Below are 19,382 nucleotides of genomic sequence, written 5' to 3'. Positions count from 1 at the left end.
AACCCCCCTGCCAAAGCAGGTTTACCTGGAGCAAGCTGCACAGGCCTGCATCCAGGCGGTTTTTTAATATCTCCAGAGATGGAGACTCCACAACCTCTCTGGGCAGCCTGTCCCAGTGCTTATCCAGGGTTAACGTTGATTTTGTGAACAAGAAGCTCTCACTAGTGGCTTGTGTTTTTCAGATCACCAGAAGACAGATGTGGCTGTGAATCTGATGGGTCTTGTCCCTGACATGAGTTTCTCTCTGTTGCAGGAAGGCATGCCCCAAACGCTGAGTTCCACCAGTATGTTTACCCCATGTGGCTTCAGCCCTCATCTACATACTTCAAAAGAAGATGAACAAGGAGGACTGATCTTCCAAGATGGAAACCTTACCTCAGCATCTCTGGATGCTCTAATCCAGCATCTGATACCTACCACTGATTACTACCCTGAAGTAAGCAATTCACAGTATAATAAACAGTTTAATTTTGATGAATTGGGGCAGCACTTTATGCAAAAGTGCAAATGTGTTAAATTTTGAATTAAGAGGGCTAATTTAAAAGCTGCATGCAATTAAAGGTTGGTAAATTGATGCATTGCTTTAAATGCTGTTTGACTGCTCTATAATTGTTCCTGCGAAAAAGCAGATCCCAAACTTGATCCTGCCTTTAAATAAGAGAACAGGGTAGGGGGGGAAAAGCTGTGATGGTGATGAATTAGTGATATAGCAGTGAGAGCACTTCAAAAATAGCAGTGCAGCCCAAAGAGGTTTAGATGGAAGACTGAAGCAAAAAAAAAGTCATCTGAACTGCATTAAATTATCTGAATTCCAGTAGCTGCTGAAGTCATCCAGGTTTGTCTGCACGTACAAAGCATTCCCTCAGTGACAACAGCCATGCTGCTTCTGATGGGTTTGGAATTTACCTGGGGTTATATTCACACCAACTTTGAAGTCACTGGACAGCACAGTCCAGATCCTAATCCTTCCTCCATCAGTGAATATTCATTGTTTCCTCCACCAACAGTGTGAGGATCTAAACTGGAAGCAGGTTTATGGTTCTGCAAGCCATTGACTTCACTGGATTTTGCACATCCTCAGTGGAATTCAGGAGGGAGTTTGACTAGAAGACTTTTAAGTGCTAATATATCTCCATGGAACGGCTTGTATTTCAAAGCACAGAGTAGCATTGAGTTCTGTGCAGTTGAGAAGACTATGAAAGTTATCAATGCAGAGCAGACAGCATGTTTTAAATTACCCGCAGCTCAGTTTCTGATCAGCTAAAAATAAGTAATAAAGAAGTGCATAAATTAAAAAAAGAAGAGAACAGAAAGGCAATAAAAATAGGGAATGGACAGATTAGGCTGTGAGATTTTCATTAAGCAATGTGTGATATGTAATATTATACCTGCTGCTCAGGAGCATGGCCAGGTCTGGGGGAAAGAAGATAATTTGAGTGCCTGGAGGGGTCAGGATGCAAACAACTGAGGATTCATGCATATATTTTAAATTCACTGCTGGAATACTTTAAATAATCCAAGGATTTATCCAACAGGCCTGCTTCCCACAGGTTCGCAGATGTTGGGACTGCATGTGATATGGCTTGGCTGATAGAAATGAATTTTGGGGAGTTAGTTAAATATTCTTTCAAACAGGGTAGGTGATGCAGGGCAATAGCAAGATGTGACTAATCTGGAGGTATCTGCATCTCAACCCAGTAGAACACAGCAATGAGTGTCTACACATTTAGCTTTCACTGGTCTCCCTGCACCACTAGTTGTGCTCTCTCCTGTACCTGGGCTCACTCCTGTAGAGTGACCTACACACTGTCTTTGCTGGATGTTTGCACAGGGTTGGCCAACCAAAGGCTGAAGTGGATGCTGTGGAGGAAGGAGGTGCCACTGCCTCCTGCACCCACTGTAGCCAGTTCCATTTTCAGCGTCAGAACCTTATATCTTTAGATATAAAAGTCTGTCCCAGTAGAAATGCAAAAAGCCATGGAGTTCAGGGCTTTTATGGCTAATATTACCCATTGTGTGGCTGCTTACAGCAGGTCTGCTTGTCTTTCTCCCACAGAAAGCCTATATCTTTATTTTTTTTTCAGACTCTTCATCGAACCCCATGAGCTTTTGTCCCGAGTTTGTCACAAGTGCATTGAGCAGCAACGGCTGGACGACCCTGTGCTGGACAAGGTTAGTTTATCTTTACAGCAGAACAATGTGAGGTATTTTGAATGGGCAGAGAATTCTGGGGCTCTGGTGTGTGTGCTTTGCGTCCCTTTGGATAGAACAAAGCTTTCTTATAAAGGATGATGGTTGCTTCTGAGATCCTGACATCGAGGCATCCTAGTATCCATGTCCAAGAGCAGTGCTCCAGGCACTAATCACTTCAAATCTTCTTCTAAATTTCCCTTTCCCCCTGTCTCAGTCTTCCCAGCTGACTTGCCTTCTTAACTTCTTTAAGGCTTTGATGAAGCCTGCAGGATGCAAAGAGGTAGGACGTAAACCTCACACACTGTCAACTGCAAATGTCGACACACCACTCTCCCATTTTTACTTAATGCTCCTGCCCTTTTACTTTCTTGCTTCTGGTACAGTAATATTTCTTCTTGGCCTTACCTGTCACTTTGAACACCACGTAACGGCACGCAGCTACCCACTAACCTCCCATCGCCAGCACTGACAGATCATCTGCAGAGCCGTACTGCAGGGCAGTGCTGTGTGGCACACCAGGAACAAGTTGAAAGGAGTAGTGAGGCTGTGATGAGCTAACAGAATGAGAAAATCCAAGCTGTTACTGCATCAGCACTCCTCCTGCTTTGCCCTAGGGACTGTGCAGACTGATACAGCGTGTAACAACACATGTGCATCCTCTGGCAGTCCCACAGATGCTACGGTGGAGATGGATCCCACTGGATCTTATTCAGTGCTGGATTCCACCCAAGCTCTCCTCAGTGCACTGATGAAGACGTATCCAGTACATTGCCTGGAGCTGGAGATGCACCTTCAGTGCAGTAGAGGGAAAAAGAATGTCCATTAGTTGTAACTTTGCAAAAACCCCCAAATTCTGAAATTATTCTTAAGATGAGCCTTTCCAGCTCTGAAACAGTATTTTTGGTGTCAAATACGGAATCACCAGTATCTGAACACGTGTTCTTGTTTTTGCTCAGGCAACTGGAGCAAAAGTAACAAGAGCTCTGTCCTCGCTGTGGAGAGCAATCAGCCAAACTACGTAGAAATCGGATACTTGGCTTGTCTGCACAATCTGCATTAATAGAAATATCGATATGAGGTGCAGCATTCAAAACAATTTTTGTGAGGTCTGATGGGTTCTGTTCTCTGATGCTATGGCAGATGCCAATTTAGGAGGATTAAAATGTGAACATTGCAAAATTTTGCTCATTAAACTTTGCAAGGAATAGAAACATCTTATTAGGAAGATCTCGTAATCTAACCGAGGTGAGTCTGCATTTTGGACTAGTCTGTAGTAACGCAGAGTTGGTGGGACACAGCTGATTGTGTGTTCCTGAGAGTGGGGCTGATTTCAAAACTTTGCAGACAAGTGACCTCCTGTTCCCTGAGCTGTGTCCTGTGACTTGCACAAAGTCCCCTCCTTCAATTCCTAATAGCAGTTTACACAGCTGGAGCAAATGTCTCCCCAGACCTTTGTAGTTTCCAATAAAGCTTTCCCTTTAGCAGCCACCTGCTGGTCTTTGAGCTTGAGCTTAATGCTGGCTGACAGGAGTTATTTTTAGAGATGTGGTTCATTGAAACCTGTTGTTGGTGGAAAACTGAAATATGCATTTTAACCACCTTGGTTCCAAAGCAGAGAGCTGTGGAGCTCAAGAGTATAATTTTTCCTGATTACAGGGTACACTTTAGCTGCAGTACGTAGGATGCAGAAGGCGGCTGTTTGTTTTGGTCTGTGTTTTCTGTAAATAAAAATGCAGTTTTTTTTGTTTTAACGCAATTTCCTTTTCACGTGTTGTTGGATAACGGAGGATGGAAGCTTTGGAAGCAGCTGCACTGGCTATCTTTTTAGATAATACTAATGCACCAATTGTGTTGTTCCCCACATTTCCCTCCTTGCTCCAATATATTCCTGACTATTCCTACTGCTGCATCCTCAGATAAATCAACACCAAAAGTGAAATGAGCATCAGCTGTGTGTTATATAAGAGGGTGTCCTTGTCCTATCATGACCTTGAGCTGATGTGGGAAGAGAGCAACATTATCAGTAGGATAATTGCTAAATTAAGGAAAGTTACTAAAGTGCTGGTGTTTTGTCCATCTTTTCTCTCCCTCTACTCTGTCCTGGTGAGGCCACGTCTGGAGTATTGTGTCCAGTTCTGGGCCCCACAGTTCAAGAGAGATAGGGAACTGCTTGAGAGAGTCCAGCAGAGGATACAAAGATGATTAAGGGAGTGGAGCATCTCTCTTATGAGGAAAGGCTGAGGGAGCTGGGGCTCTTTAGCTTGGGGAAGAGGAGACTGAGGGGTGACCTCATTAATGTTTATAAATATGTTAAGGGCAAATGTCAGGAGGATGGAGCCAGGCTCTTCTCAGTGATGCCCAATGGTAGGACAAGGGGCAGTGGGTATGAGCTGGAACACAGGAGGTTCCGCTTAAACTTGAGAAGAAACTTCTTTACAGTGAGGGTGACAGAGCCCTGGGACAGGCTGCCCAGGGAGGGTGTGGAGTCTCCTTCTCTGGAGACATTCAAAACCCGCCTGGACGCCTTCCTGTGTGATCTCATTTAGGTTCCTGCTCTGGCAGGGGGATTGGACTGGATGATCTTTCGAGGTCCCTTCCAATCCCTGACATTCTGTGACTCTGTGATTCTCCCTCATATTAACATCTGCCAGTGGTCAGTAAGCAGTTTTTTCATACAGCCAGAAAGCTCACCTCTTTGTTGGTCAAGAAATACACTGCAATCAGTTTTTCAGGAAAGGATGAAAATATAGGAGGGTTTGTAAGTACAAAAGGGAAGAACATGTGGTTCAAAGGAGCAAAAAGACCAGATGTTTTTAAAAAAGGGATAAAGGTTGCACCAACAAAATGTCCATCCAGCCATAAACTGGTCAAATGCATGGACAGAATATTTAAATCTGTGTGTAAAACGCAGTTGTGCATGCATCTAAGTACCGGTATATTTTGCACGCCAAAATACATCATTTGTGCACCACACTATTTGTTTGCAAGTGGCAGATTTTGCAGGTGCAATCTTCAGTTCCTTCTTTGAAAATCTGGCCCTGCTTTCAGTGAGATACGTATTTGCTGGGAGGCTTTAATGAGCAAACATGTTTCCATCCCTATCCATCATTCTGGTTTCCATTTCAGGCACGGATCAGAAAATTTGGACCCAAAATCTTACAGTTGCTGACGGAGTGGACGGAGACATTCCCGTATGACTTTCTAGAGCGGATGATTGGCCATCTGAAAGACATGATTCACAGGATAGCCCCATGTGATGAGGTGAGGATGTCTGACCTGGGATCTGATGTGGAGATATTATGTTCTTTTTCCCACTTAGTTCCTCCTTTTCCTCCTTTTGCCACGTTCTGTTTTGTGCCTCTTCCTGAGACCTCTTACAGTTTTGCTCTCCTCTAACAGTTAAAACCTTTAGTAGCTTCCCTGAAAGCCACATCTCTCAGTGTAGGTAACTCTGTGGCAGTGATGTGGGGACACATTGGAATGATCAATGGAATTTATTTATTGCACATCAAATTGTAAGAGAATAACATTCCCATTTTATAGATGGAAGACCTGAGGCATAGCATAGGCTGGATGTGGTGATCACAATTCAAATAGCAACAGAGCTGTGGTCTCCCAAGTTATAGTCTAGCAGAGGAGTGAAGTATCATGACCTGAGACCAACCATCCTGGCCAAGCAGTGGTTCAGGGAGCGCTCCAGGATGTTTAGTTCAGTGAATGAGGAGAGGAGCAAGCAGCCAGTTGTCAAGTGATTGCATTGGGGAGCTAAAAAAGGTTATCAGTTGCCTGAAGGTACCTGATGAAGTCTTCCTTTCTCTAAGAAAATGAGTGGTTGTGAAAGAATAACCACCAAAGGGTGTTCATGGTCCTTTCTTGTCTCAGTCTTCTCCATTTGCTTATTTCGTTGAGCACCTGTGCCAAAATCTAATTTCCACTCTTTACTTTCCACATCTTCAGTCTGGTAGGGTTTTTTTAAAAACAATCTTTGCATTTTATCAATTTTTTCATTAGAGAATCTACCAAGGGTTTGGCTTACACCTTCCTGTCTTGTGGAAGAGTTCACAGACCCTAGGCTTGAGCTGGCTGGTACTGTAAAGCAGGGACCCAGACAGGAGATGAGTAGGCACAGAGCAGCAGACTCTGATCACAGTTTGACTGATGCCACTGGAATCTCCATCAAAGTTCTCAGGATCTATGGGCTAAGAGATAGCTCCTGTTGAATCCAACCTGTCTGGCTGATATGGTGAGGTAGCAAGGGGCAGTCCTTATGTTTGAAGAAAATACAAAAGTTTATGGACTTGTAGCTGCTTGGGAGCATGAGAGTGGCAGAAGACAGCAGTGTGTGGCCTGCTGAGCAAAACTCAGTCTAGATGGGGCTCTATGGTCTTGGTGTTCAAATGCATGAGCCATGTGTGTGGCAGAGTAGGACACAGTGAATGGTGTCTCTGGGAGACCTGCTTGCAAATTCAGGTGGGTGAATCCCATAAATTAATTTGGAAACATTTAAAATACCACAAAATCCATGAAAATAATAGGGATAAGAGCGAATACTACCTAGGGAGTCTCTAATTACTTCTAGGTTAACCATGCGATGTGGAAGAATTCAGTTCCATTGGCTACATGAAGGCCTGGCTTCAGGCCACAGATGGGTGCAATTCAGGAGAACAGAAAGCACATACCCAGAAGTCCAAGAAAGAGAGGAGTGGAGAACGAAGGAATTAGCAGGGTTGCGGCACAACAGAAATTAAATTGGACCCTCCTACCCACATGAAACACGAAAGACATGGAAACAGCTGCTCTTGGGCTGGGCTGGCATCATGGCTGGCACTTTTGGGTGGCTTTAGGCTGGCATGGCAGAGCTTGGCTGGCTGGACTGGCCAGCCTATGGGAGAGAAGGAGTGGGAAGGGGAAGCTGTGTGACACACAGATGGAGGTGAAGGGAACACAAAGGACTTTCAGAAAGAGCTAAGGTGGCCTCAGCTGGGGCTGTTCAGCCTGGAGAAGAGAAGGCTCCGGGCAGATCTTATAGTGCCCTCCCAGTACCTGAAGGGGCTACAAGAAAGCTGGGGAGGGACTTTTTATAAGGGCAGTTAATGACAGAACAAGGGGAAATGGGTTTAAACTGGAAGAGGGCAGGTTTAGATTAGCTATTAGGAAGAAATTCCTTACTGTGAGGGTGGTGAAACACTGGCCCAGGTTGCCCAGAGAAGCTGTGGCTGCTCCTCCCTGGAAGTGCTGAAGGCCAAGTTGGATGAGGCTCTGAGCAACGTGGTCTAGTGGAAGGTGTCCCTGCTGATGGCAGGGGGGTTGGAACTGGATGATCTTTAAGGTCCCTTCCAACTAAAACCATTCTATGATTCTATGACCAAAGCAGTAAAACTTCTCCTTCAATAGGAAGAGGCCATGAACTTGCTCTTGCCAGCCACCAAGAAAGGTGCCTTGTAGCCCTTCAGCATCTGAAGTGAGAGAAACCCATACAGACCCATCAAAATCATGTCCACTGGAAAGAACCAGCCAAAAGGGTGGAGAACAGGGCTTTATAGGTGCTCTTTAAAAGCAGTAGCTGCCCTGGTGAAGACTCATAAATGTTAAAAATCATCTTTTTGCCTACAAAACAATAGTTTCCTTGCCTAGCCTGAGCAAGTGCTGGGCACCTTCGCTCTGGAGTGGGTATAGCTGTGTACCCACACTTATGGGTGCCCTGGGGGGGCAAATAATTGTTTTTCAAATATTACTAGATACCATAATTACAAGTGATTATATCTGAATTATGGGTGCCCTGGGGGGCAAATCATTGTTTTTCAAATATTACTAGATTCTATAATTACAAGTGATTATACCCGAGCAAAATCAATAATTAGTTTAAGAAACAGCTCATCTCCTGCAAATGCAAATTTTCCTTCTTTAAGGGACAGCACAAAAGAGTGATGATGCCCATTAATTGTTTGGAAGAAAGTTGTTCCCATTGTGGATCGTAGAAATTAAAGACTGAAAGATTTGTGAGGTCATCTAGTCCATGTAGGTTAATGCAGGATTTTCCCCTGCAATGTCTGCTCCTGTCCTTCTTAGAGTCCACTTTCCAAAGGCTCTGTGATGTGCTTAGAAAGGTATCCATGCTGAGAAGCATTTCTTAGTAAGTGCTGTGATTTGCATTTAGAGTTAGAAATTTTAATTAAAATTTGAGCTCCTAAGCCACCTGCTGAGGCCTGCCATCTTCAGAGGAACTTTCCCAGTAAAGAACGAAACGTTTTCTTTAAATATTAAACAGCAGTATGCTTCTTTTGACTGTTAATGTGACAATGAGGTGGAATCAGTTGATAGAGTCCAGCATGCAGCCCCTTTACAACGGGGGGTCACTTTGTGGCAAGGTAATTACCAGCATGTTCAAGGTAATGAACAATGTTGTTTTCATTTAGTGAACATAGTTGAAAGGAGGTAGGAAATGCTTTTAAAAGGGTGAAAGTAGGATTTTTTTTATTATTATTATTTTCTCCCCCAACACACATAGAAAAGCTTTCTAGGCAAGGGTGCGCGCCACCGATTTTCAGTGAGTCTCTTCAAGAGCTCTGATTTCTGAATAATCTTTTTTGTGTCCATTAAATGTCACTCTTATTTCATTGTTTATTAGGTGGTTGGCTTACCTGAGTCTGTTTACTGTTGTCTCTATCTATATTATTGTGCTGTATTCCCTACAAAACCAGGTGAAACTAGATCCTTTGATAAGGATTTAGTGAAAGACTGGCTAATATGCATGTCTTTTGAGCAATTTTATGCTGCTTTTTGGCTTTTCATCCAAACAGTGAAGAATTTGATACTGCACAGACATGGCTGGTCCAAGATTTCTCATCCAAACCCCTTTTTGAAAGAGAACTGGGTTTATAGATAAAAGTATTTTAGCCAAATGTTTTATAAGCTGTAGAAGACTTGGATTTCACTGCTGTGCCTGTCCCCCTGCCCTGAAATTAACTCCTCTGTTTACAAAATATATTCACAAAATACCAAATATGTCACCATTTGTGTTCCCACTAAAAAATAACATTCTGTTCATAGAGCTTGATGAGCAATGCTGAGATTTGCAAACACACCTGGATATGAAACAGAGAAATATTTAGATGGTGTTCAGTAGTTTGGGTCCAGGACAGTCTTTGTAAATCAAAAGCGTGACCATCTGTTTGAATGAGGAGTTAAGATGAAGGCAGTCAGTAGTCTGTCTTCCTTGAGCTAGGGTACATCAGGAACAGAGAAAAACTGAAAGAATGTTTTAAAATCTTCTGAAATTTATTGAAATAATTTATTTTTTACATCTTCTCACTCAATTTTCACTCCTCCTGTGTGATTTGCTTCCAAATATAACACGTGTTGTCATTCTCCAAGAGAAGTCCCTCCTGCCTTCTAGGTATTTGCTTCATTTTGGACTTACCAGCTCTGTTTTGCCAAAATGCCTGATGACATCCTGCTTATCTGGCCCGTGTTCCAGCCCAGCTCAAGAGAGCATCTTCCTTGAGTGAAATGAGAGGTTCCTCAGCAATGTGAAACCTTCTGCTAGAAAAGCTGTATAAAAGTTAGTGTTGCAGCAAAAGTTGAAGCACTTGGGATGTTCTAAAGGTTTCCAGTCTCAGACTGTAATGGAAACAGGGTAGACATGAGCATGTTATTCTTCCCTGTGAAGTAGTAGGAGATGCTACTTCCAGTGTTTAGATGGAATCCTGTGTAGGTGAGAAGAGCACTGACTTTGGCTTCTGGTGCCTCGAACACCTAAAACATGAGTGCTGTCAATGCCCAACATTGAAGACTACCCACAGTCTACAAAAATCTGAAGAAGACAAAGGCTGTATCTAAACCATGGGATTCAGGAGTTCTTCCCAAGACTTCACTTGGGCTACATCCAGCTTGGGATGCAACACAGGTGTGTGTTGGTCTTCACGGGAAGGCACACTCTGGCCAAGTCCCTGTTGTGATGATGAGGACTGCGTGGAGGGTGCCAGGGTGTACATCTGCTGCACAGTACAGATGTAACAGAAGAGGGCTTCATGCCAGATATGGTTTCACACTGACAGATTACAAACTGATGTTACTGGCAACTTGACGTTACTAAATCCTGTTTGGATGGGGGGTGAGGAGTTATTCCACTTGTGAGCAGCCAGAGGATCTCTCCACTGTGTGCCTTTGTGCTGGAAGAGGAACTTGTAGTAGGCCAGCCTGCAAACTGTTTTCCCAAGTGACTGTGCTGTTTGAAGTGGAGCAAGCACCCATTGCACCCATGCCTGATGCTTCTATTTCTGACTGAGCCCACAAGGCCATGTTCCTCAGCAGGTTACACCCCATGCTCCATGTGAGGCTTTTGCCCAAGGACATTTCCAACTAATCCTTGTCATTAGAGCCCATCCACCAGTTCACTGTTATATCAATTTTATGATGTCTACATCTGTCAGTCATGAAGAGTTGAAGGTATTTCTTTCTACCAACCCTCCATGGCCAGTGGCTCCACTCATTGTCTGTAAAGAGTTGCTCCAGCTCTGAGAACAACCTGAGCAACTTAGTAATGACCATCCTGCTGAGCACATGGCTGCTCTTGGAATACGATACGAGCTTCCTTCAGTAGCACTTCACATTTTGGATATTAAATACTCAAAACTACATGATGCTGAGACCACACCAACTGGGTAGCAAGTAGCAGCATGCTTCTGCTGCACTCAGCTCAAAAGGATGGAGAGAAAAGCGTTAGATACGTTTCTTATTCCTCATAAATAAGAGTTGACTGGGCACCACTAATGGGTAGAGTTCTCTGCCAACACGTAGCTGACATAAAGGATAGGCACTGGATGGTGCTGCGCTCCAGAAAGCTGCGATAACTCATGTTGTAGCATTACCTCTCCTCTGATCCTGATGTTGGCAGGAGTATGTGAGTATCCGTGCCAGCCCAACCCATCAGTCCTGCCTGCCTCTTCTCTTGACTGCAGTCTGTTTCTGTGGCCCAGAGCACAGGACTGTAATTAAGCCAACTGGTTATTCTGAAATAGGCTTGTTGAAAATAAAATGGTAACCTGGTGCTGGCTTAGGAGTATTTTGCAGAAGGGAAAATTCAGCAGAAAACCACTCCTTTGTTAAGTTCTGTGGGTGGTTTATGTTTCTTTCTCTCCCTGTCTCTCCAGGCCTACTGGAAGAAGATGAATCAGCTTTTGCAAACCCTGAATCAGAAGCTTGCAACCCTCAGCCATGGGCAAGAAGGGATTGTCAAGATCAGTGCTGCTGTCTCTGATAAGCTGGTTGCCTTTAAAAGTAAACCTCCATCCATTCAGAGAGAAATCCTGAGCGTCTGCAGTGACCCTTACACTCTGGCCCAGCAGCTGACACATGTGGAGCTGGTAAGTAGGAATGGTTCCCAACTTCTGCAGTCAGAGATATTATTTTAAGCCATCAGCTGCTAAGTATTCCAGACACAAACAAAAAATGTCTGCGCTGCTGCAGCACATCTCGTGCTGTATCAGCACTGCAGCAGGAGGCAGGGTTTGACAGGTTGAGAGATGCTTGGGAAGCAAGCTATCTATCACTGTTCTGTACATCTTGGGGTGGGTCACTTTACCTTCTCGGCTTGCTAATTTGTGAAATGTAAGTCACACTTCCAGTAAGATCAAGGAGTTCCCACTTCTGTAAGGTGCTCTGAGCCTCACAACCTGAAGGTGCTCTTGAAATAGCTGCTCATTAGCCCTTTTGATTAATTTGGATGGAATTTTAACAGTTCCAGTCCATTCCCACAGATATACAAAGCATCTGAGATGTCTGATGTGTTTTTCATTCTCCCTTTGGGACTTTGTGCGTGGACATACCAGCGTGTGCAAATACCACCCACACAAAGTCCTGCTGTTTCCCTCCTTGGACTGCAGTTCACTCTCACACAGGCTCTTGATGGTAATCACTCCAATTTCAGTACCAAGATGTTGGACAACCTGTTGTGTTGCACGCACTTCTCCCAGGTTCAGGTCCTCCATGTAGACTTCCTGGATGTTCATGGAAGAACATAAAACATTGCTGCCATCTGCAGATCTCTTGATGCTCTAATGATTCCCTGCTGCCTGTCCTCCTGTAGACAGTGTTCATTCTTGAAAGGAAGGCTGAAAAAATAAACCATGAAGTGGACTGTGGATTGGAGTGAATATCATGGAATTATCCTTGGGAATTCTGAAGGTGGTTGACATTCTAATTGTCAAGAAGTGGAATAGTTCAGTAAACCCCAAATTTAGGATCATCTCACCCTGGTTAGTTTTCAGAACACGCGACGTTGCCTCTCTTGGCTTTGTTTAACTGAAGCCAGAGTAGAAGTACTTTTTCCTGGAGTTTTTTCTTGCTTTTCTACTCCTCCACAGTACAACTGTCTTCCAAGGGGATATTCCCTGGAACTGGGGCACCGCTGCACTTTTCAAACTGATGCAGCCAGAGGTTTTCATTCCACTTTACTGAAATCAGTGCTCTCTACCTTCTCTTTCACTTACTGCATTCAGTACACCAACTGCTCTGCACTGAAACTGTCCAAAGCTTGTTTGTTAGTAGGAATTATTTGATATTTATTTAATAACAGTTATTTGTTAGTAAGAGCCCTACATAGTTGATCAGTGGCAAGGTGAGAAGCCAAGAGAAATAGCAAAGGAGTAGCCATAAAATTTTCACTTACTGTTAATTTTATTGTTGCTTGAGTGTTCTAAGTTTGGGCTGCAGGAATTCCAAAATATCTTCTCTGAAATACCTTTGTGGCCTACAACAAATTGGTTTTTTTTTTTCTAATAAACGTGTTTAAGGGAATTGAAAAGCCTACTAAGAAGGCCAGTGGTGTAGCTGGAACTACCAGGTTTGTGCAGGAGCTGGTGGACATGGAGTGCTCTTTACAAAGAGAGATCTGGATGCTTTGTTTACCCTTGTTTTGGGTGGTGTCTGGGACATGCTACAGTGTAAGCAATGCCTTTAACATAAGCCTGTGCATCATCAGTGCCTTCCTTCCCCAGTGGCATAGAGCCACCACCTTGGGGCACCACCTGAGCTTCACTGGGTGGGGAGGCAGGGTCAGAGCATTGTGTGTGCAGATGAGCAGCACATTGCTGTGGTTACCAGATCATAGCATTGCTGCTATTTTAACGGCTGGGAAGCAAAGCTATTGAGTAATGGTGGACCACAGCAGGTCTGTGGCAGCGCCAAGGACAGAACTGAGGTCTGCTGGCTCCCAGACAGAGCATTGTGCATCCAGCACCTTTCTCTCTGCACAGTAGAGTGGGCTCTTACTGTGGGTTGTCAGTAATGAGACATATTTATTCTAATTTTCTTCTTTCTGCTGAAATAACTCTAATTGTTCTTATGAATTTTAATGTCTGGTGCTACTTGGCTGTCTACCAGTTCAGTAACACCATTCAGAGCTGACAGATAATGGGGATGTCAGAAAGAGAAGAGATTCTGGCGTGCTTTCTTATTTCTCCCTCTCTTTTTTCCCCCCTCTAATAGGAAAGGCTAAGTCACATTGGACCTGAGGAGTTTGTGCAGGCATTTGTACATAAAGACCCTCTGGATGGCACCAAGGTATGATTTGTCCGCGTGCGAAGTCTCTCCTGCAATTACTGCTTGTTCTAGATGAGCTGATGTGATGAGATCCATAAGAGCAGGCCCTGGGGTGCACGTTGACCATGGACAGGCCAGCTGATGACCTGTATTCTCATGGCAAGGATGGGATGTGTTGGTAGAACTCATGCTGGTAGGTCATTGCTGTTCCTTCCTGGTGATGGTATGTCCTAGCATGAGACTGGCCAGCACCCTGATGTTCTGCTTTCTGGCTTGTTCCTCCTGCTTTGACCAGGGCAGAAGGCTCGCAGCTGTACACAACCAGGGAATGTCTGTTCCCAGTGTTGAAAGTGTAAAGACTCTGGACGTGATGTAATGCCCATAGCGTGTGCCCAGACACCACAGTCATGAGTCAGTGCGTCATGAATCAACATACTCTTCTCTCTCTACACAATAGCTTTTAACCCAGTGCACCACAGGGAATGGAGAGCCTGATCAGGGCTTCATCCAAAGTTCATGGAAGCCAGTTGGAGTTTTTCCACTGATTCCAGTGGGGTTTAAAGCAGCATTTCAGTGAGTGTCTCAATAAGGAAAGAGACTTCCTGGCTGGAGAGGGAGAGTCGGAGATTTTACATACTTCCAGAAAAGAAAGAGGGTGGAAAATTCTTCCCCAGAACTACATACAGGCTCCCACTGAGGTCATACATCAATGGCAGAATTTCATAATTGGATGTTGAAGGTAACAGGAAGACCTCTGTAGACCTCTGCTTACAGTGCTGCCCAAAGAGCACCAGAATAGCCTGTAATGGTGAAAAAATGGATGGATGAATGGATTAATAAAAAGTGCAATATTGGGCTCTTTCTTCCTCTTATTGTAGTGATGGAGATTCTGCAGCTGGTTTCAGGGAGAGGGGAGTGGGCAGAGATGGTGTTTGAAGTCTTCTTAGTATTGATTGCATCCTTTAGGAAGAAACCCCAACGTAGAAAAGATGTGTCAGAAACATGAAATAGCAAACCAGCCACAGTGAGATCTCAGCAACCTGCTGCAAATGTAAGGGATAAGGCTGAAAACGAACAGTTGTCATATCTGTTGTAAAGTAAAATGAAAGAGATCAGATGAGGGCATTAAATTTGAGTGAATTTTGGAAAAGTGGGAGAGAAGCAGCAGTGAGCGAAGTCAAATTGCATAAAGGCAGAGAGGGGAAGGGATGCTGAGAGGAAGAAGGAAATTTTCAGTAATAAATAAATGTACAATGGTTGTAGCTGGATCTGGAGTTTCAAATGCAAGACCAGTGTGGAATGCCAGTAAGATGTGAAGAGAAATTGAGATTACAAGGTAAACATAAGGAAACAGCAGCAAAGGTGGATGGGAAGGATTAGAATAAGAGGCGGAGAGCCTGAAAATAATTATGGGATGGGAAATCCAAGGAAATAATCTTGACAGGCTATGGCAAGCTACTTGATAGTTATGCATGTTCTTCAGATGCAAATCTGAACACTGAGGTGCTGCCCAGTAACAGTGTCTTCAATGAAGTATATAATAACAAAAAAAATAGCAGGTACAAAGCAGGGATGCTCCACTGCGTTGCCTTTTAAGTTCAAGGCAATGTCTTCCCCCAGAAGGATCTACTTAGTAAAGCAAAACTGCTGTAACATTTTCACACAAAGGCATAACACTAACAAATTATTGGGTTTCAAGTCAGCAAGGCTGATGAAAGCAGAGGTAGTTTGCAACTTTTCTCCATCCTTTCCCTGGGCTGACCAGAGGTCTCAGCAATGATTTAGAAGAACCTGAGCACCAGGGTAAGGTATAGCTGAGTTCAAGAAGGACAGGGAACTGCTTGAGAGAGTCCAGCACAGAACCACCAAGATGATTAAGGGAGTGGAGCATCTCCCTGCTGAGGAAAGGCTGAGGGAGCTGGGGCTCTTTAGCTTGGAGAAGAGGAGACTGAGGGGAGACCTCATTAATGTTTATAAATATGTAAAGGGTGAATGTCAGGAGGATGGAGCCAGGCTCTTCTCAGTGATGCCCAATGGTAGGACAAGGGGCAATGGGGGTGAGCTGGAACACAGGAGGTTCCACTTAAACTTGAGAAAAAACTTATTTACAGTGAGGGTGACAGAGCCCTGGGTCAGGCTGCCCAGGGAGGTTGTGGAGTCTCCTTCTCTGGAGACATTCAAAACCCACCTGGACGCCTGTCTATGTGATCTCATTTAGGTTCCTGCTCTGGCAGGGGGATTGGACTGGATGATCTTTTGAGGTCCCTTCCAATCCCCAACATTCTGTGATTCTGTGATCATGGCACCTGACAGAGCATTGTACACAGTGGCACAAACCTTACGTGGAGTGACATCTCCTTCCCCAACCCATGGAGACCACCTCTGCTAGCCACGGGGAACTGGCTCTGCTCTGAATTCCCTCCAGCTGGAGATCCCATTAAACATCCTTCCTGCATGAGGGCTTCAAAAGGCTTCACTTAGGGATGTTTATCAAGCGCTCCGAGTTGCAGATGGAAGATGCTAGGGAAGTGCTAAATACTGTTGCCATTTCTAAAGCTTAACCTTTAAAAAGCAGTCTGTTTCAGCTTTCACTGTTGCACATTTTTCCCAAGTGTTGTGGGATTAGCTGTGGTTCTCACACCCTGGCAGAGGACAGCAGTGTTGAGATGGAAATGCTGTATTCAGAACCAAACCTGGCTGTTGTGTCCTGTTTTTTTTTGCTATAATGAGGAAAAATACCAGAGCTCAAGAAAAGCAAATGTTATGGGTAGACTAGGGCTGCTTTGGGTTTCCTCTGTTTTGTTTGATATTTTTTGTGCTGCTTGCTGACATTTACTTTTGAGATGCTTTTAATTTATTTATTTATGTATTTATTTATTCTAATATATAGTCTATGCATAAAGTGGCTAGGAATTTCTGGCTTGTTAAGATTTTCTCTCCATAGCATGGTATGGTGTTTTCTGTTTCTAAACATGCCTGTGTGCAAAATCACAGGTGAATATTTTCTTCCTTTGAATTACCTCAGGAATCATACTAAGCCTCATTTCTTAAGGTGTTTTAGTCACTTGTTTAACTTACCTAATATGGGTAATCCCATTGACATTAATGTGTTTATGCATCGTGATTTTCTTCTTAGTGGCACGTATTTATGGCAGCTCTGGGAAATGATCATCTTAATAAAACAACAACAACAACAAAATCAGTATTCTCTGATACCCTCTAGTGGATGATAATGAATGTTCAAATAAACCACGTGAACTCTAGAGAGCAGTGTGTCCTAGATGGACAGTCTAAGAATTTAGGGTTGGGAGAAGGACTTGAATTCTCATAATCCCAAGCAACATCTTCAGGCTGTGTGAACTGACCTATCAGTCCACTGAAGGCAAATTATCTGTTGATGTCAAAGGAACTGGAAGAGTTCAGCCAAGTATCTGCTCCCACCGCCTCTATCAGTTATGGGAATTTATGTTGTGTTTCATACCAAAAAAAAAAAAAAAGGAAAAATATGCTTTTTGTAGTGGCTCTTATCAGTGAAGGATCTCTGGCATGTAAGTGACCTGTTCAAGAGCAGCCATCAGGACAGAGCTGGTCACTAGAGAGCCTATTATCCTGAAAACTCAATAAAGGAAATATTTTTTCCCCATAAAGAAGCAACCAGAACTATGTTTTCTTTTGCTTATCTCTTGCTCATTCACTTCACTAAACTGTGGTCTCTCCCCTCCAGAAAAGGGCTGTGGGTGGCTGCATTTACTGAAGTGAAGGAAGTCCTGGATTCAAAGGCACAAGCTGTGGAAGACTCTGCTTGTCTTGCTTTTCCTGCATGTTGTTGCTGCCTGAATCCTGCAATGCCCTGGCTGTTAGTACCCCTGTGACCAAGGGTCAGGGCAGACTGTGTCAGTGGACAATTTGCTCAGGCAAAATGGGGCTGTTTTTAGTGTGGATTGGGTGGTGTGACACACTCAGCCAGACCCTGTGCACCCCCTCAACCACCCACCTACCCACTGACTTATTGAACGCAGCCCTTAATGCACAGTCTTCCACGTGCATGAGAGAGACGTGGCCAAGTAATTACCTCTGTGTAGTATTTATCTTAGTGATCAGGCAGCGAACTGAACCACAGTTATATGTCTTTCTGTGCTTTTTTTTTTCCTCCCTAGACTTGTTTCAGTGAACAGAAGAAGACGAGTAACCTTGAGGCCTATGTGAAATGGTTCAATAGACTCTGCTATCTCGTAGCAACAGAAATTTGCATGGTAAGTGAAAAGCGTGTGTCACGTTTCACCACGTGCATCACGTACCCGTTTTGAGACTGTACATTCATAAGCAAACCTGGGGATTTATTTCTTAGGACCAAGCTAAGCATCTGGCAGTAAGTTTTAGTAATATTGCACTTGCAGAAGCGACCTGATAAATGACAAGCATATTGCAAAACAGAGCTGGCGACACACAGGGGATATACTGTTCTCTTGATGTAGCAGGAGCACAGTGTGGAATAATGAACCCTGCAGGGAGAAAGAGAGGAAAAAATGCCTTGAATTATCCAGTGAGATTTCTCCTGGAAAAGATTCTAGTGGAGCAGTATTTGTTATCTGTCATCCTAAAGCTCTGTTGTGCTTGTGAATTCCCATTGCGTGGGTGTTTGTCCTGCTGCCCATTACTGTAGCTGTGACTAGTGGGTTTTTAACTTGGTAATGGTTTTAGTTTGTTTAACTTAGCCCCATCAAAATGAAATGGATGTTTTCTCCTTTGAAAAAGGTATAGAAGGGAGGAATAGTAATGATATAAACAGCCTAGATAGCTTGTGACTCAGAAGCATAACCATTTGAAGATCATCTTTGGAAAAAGTGAGGTGTTTCCAGCCCAGTTAAAATGTGGATTTAAAATGCAAGTGTCCGTTTGTCCTGGCCATCTTGCTGAAAGAGAGAGGAGAGGGGAAGGAGATTAATACAGTCAAACAAAGTCTTTCTGGGACAAAGATGCTGCTGTTCTATGGGTGTGAAGTCCTGCCCTTAGGAAAGCCTATGCTGATGTGCCCATTGACTTGAGAGAGGCCAGGAGGGAGCTGAGCTGCTTCAGGGCTGTTTGGGCTGCCTCTTCCACTGCTAAGAGATTAACTGAGGCAAGCCTGGGAATTGCTGTGAATTTCTTCTGTGACACAGCAGTAAAAGCTTTGATTTTAGAGACAGCCAGTCACCAGCATCCGCTGGATTGCTAGAACAGAATTAGGGCCAGTGACAGATAGCAGGTGGCCCAAGCTGTGCGTGGAGCCCTGCTGTATGTGGAACAAACACCGAAGATACCCTCCAGTTCTACATATGCTCATAACAGATATCTGTTTATTTTACTTTGCAGCCTGCAAAAAAGAAACAGCGAGCACAAGTCATCGAATTCTTCATTGACGTTGCCCGAGAGTGCTTTAACATAGGGAATTTTAATTCGCTGATGGCAATCATTTGTAAGTGCAGCTTCTAACCAGACCTCTCCATCAGCTGTCAAGGTGAAAAAGGAAACCTGACTCTGATCCATGGCTCTCTTTTCTTTCTCACTCATAGCTGGAATGAATATGAGTCCAGTTTCCAGGTTAAAGAAGACTTGGTCAAAAGTGAAAACAGCCAAATTTTTCATTCTTGAGGTAAAAAAAAAAAAAA

At 43.9% G+C, this 19,382-nt stretch overlaps 1 protein-coding gene across 1 annotated transcript; it reads left to right on the top strand.

Moving 5' to 3' along the window:
- Positions 1 to 256: 256 nt before the first annotated feature.
- LOC104525051 (ras-GEF domain-containing family member 1C) lies at positions 257 to 19,366 on the top strand (the record flags this gene model as incomplete). The annotated part of the gene is given in 9 exon segments (XM_010168100.2): positions 257 to 436; positions 2,057 to 2,078; positions 2,081 to 2,172; positions 5,320 to 5,454; positions 11,346 to 11,558; positions 13,681 to 13,755; positions 17,892 to 17,987; positions 19,087 to 19,189; positions 19,287 to 19,366. Coding segments are annotated over 9 exon segments (993 nt in total), but the record flags the coding sequence as incomplete, so codon positions are not given.
- Positions 19,367 to 19,382: the final 16 nt, after the last annotated feature.

The sequence above is a fragment of the Antrostomus carolinensis genome, unplaced genomic scaffold, assembly GCF_000700745.2.
Source record: "Antrostomus carolinensis isolate BGI_N321 unplaced genomic scaffold, ASM70074v2 scaffold14325, whole genome shotgun sequence".
In the NCBI taxonomy this organism is placed as follows: Eukaryota; Metazoa; Chordata; class Aves; order Caprimulgiformes; family Caprimulgidae; genus Antrostomus; species Antrostomus carolinensis.
This window is presented reverse-complemented; position numbering and strand designations above follow the sequence as displayed.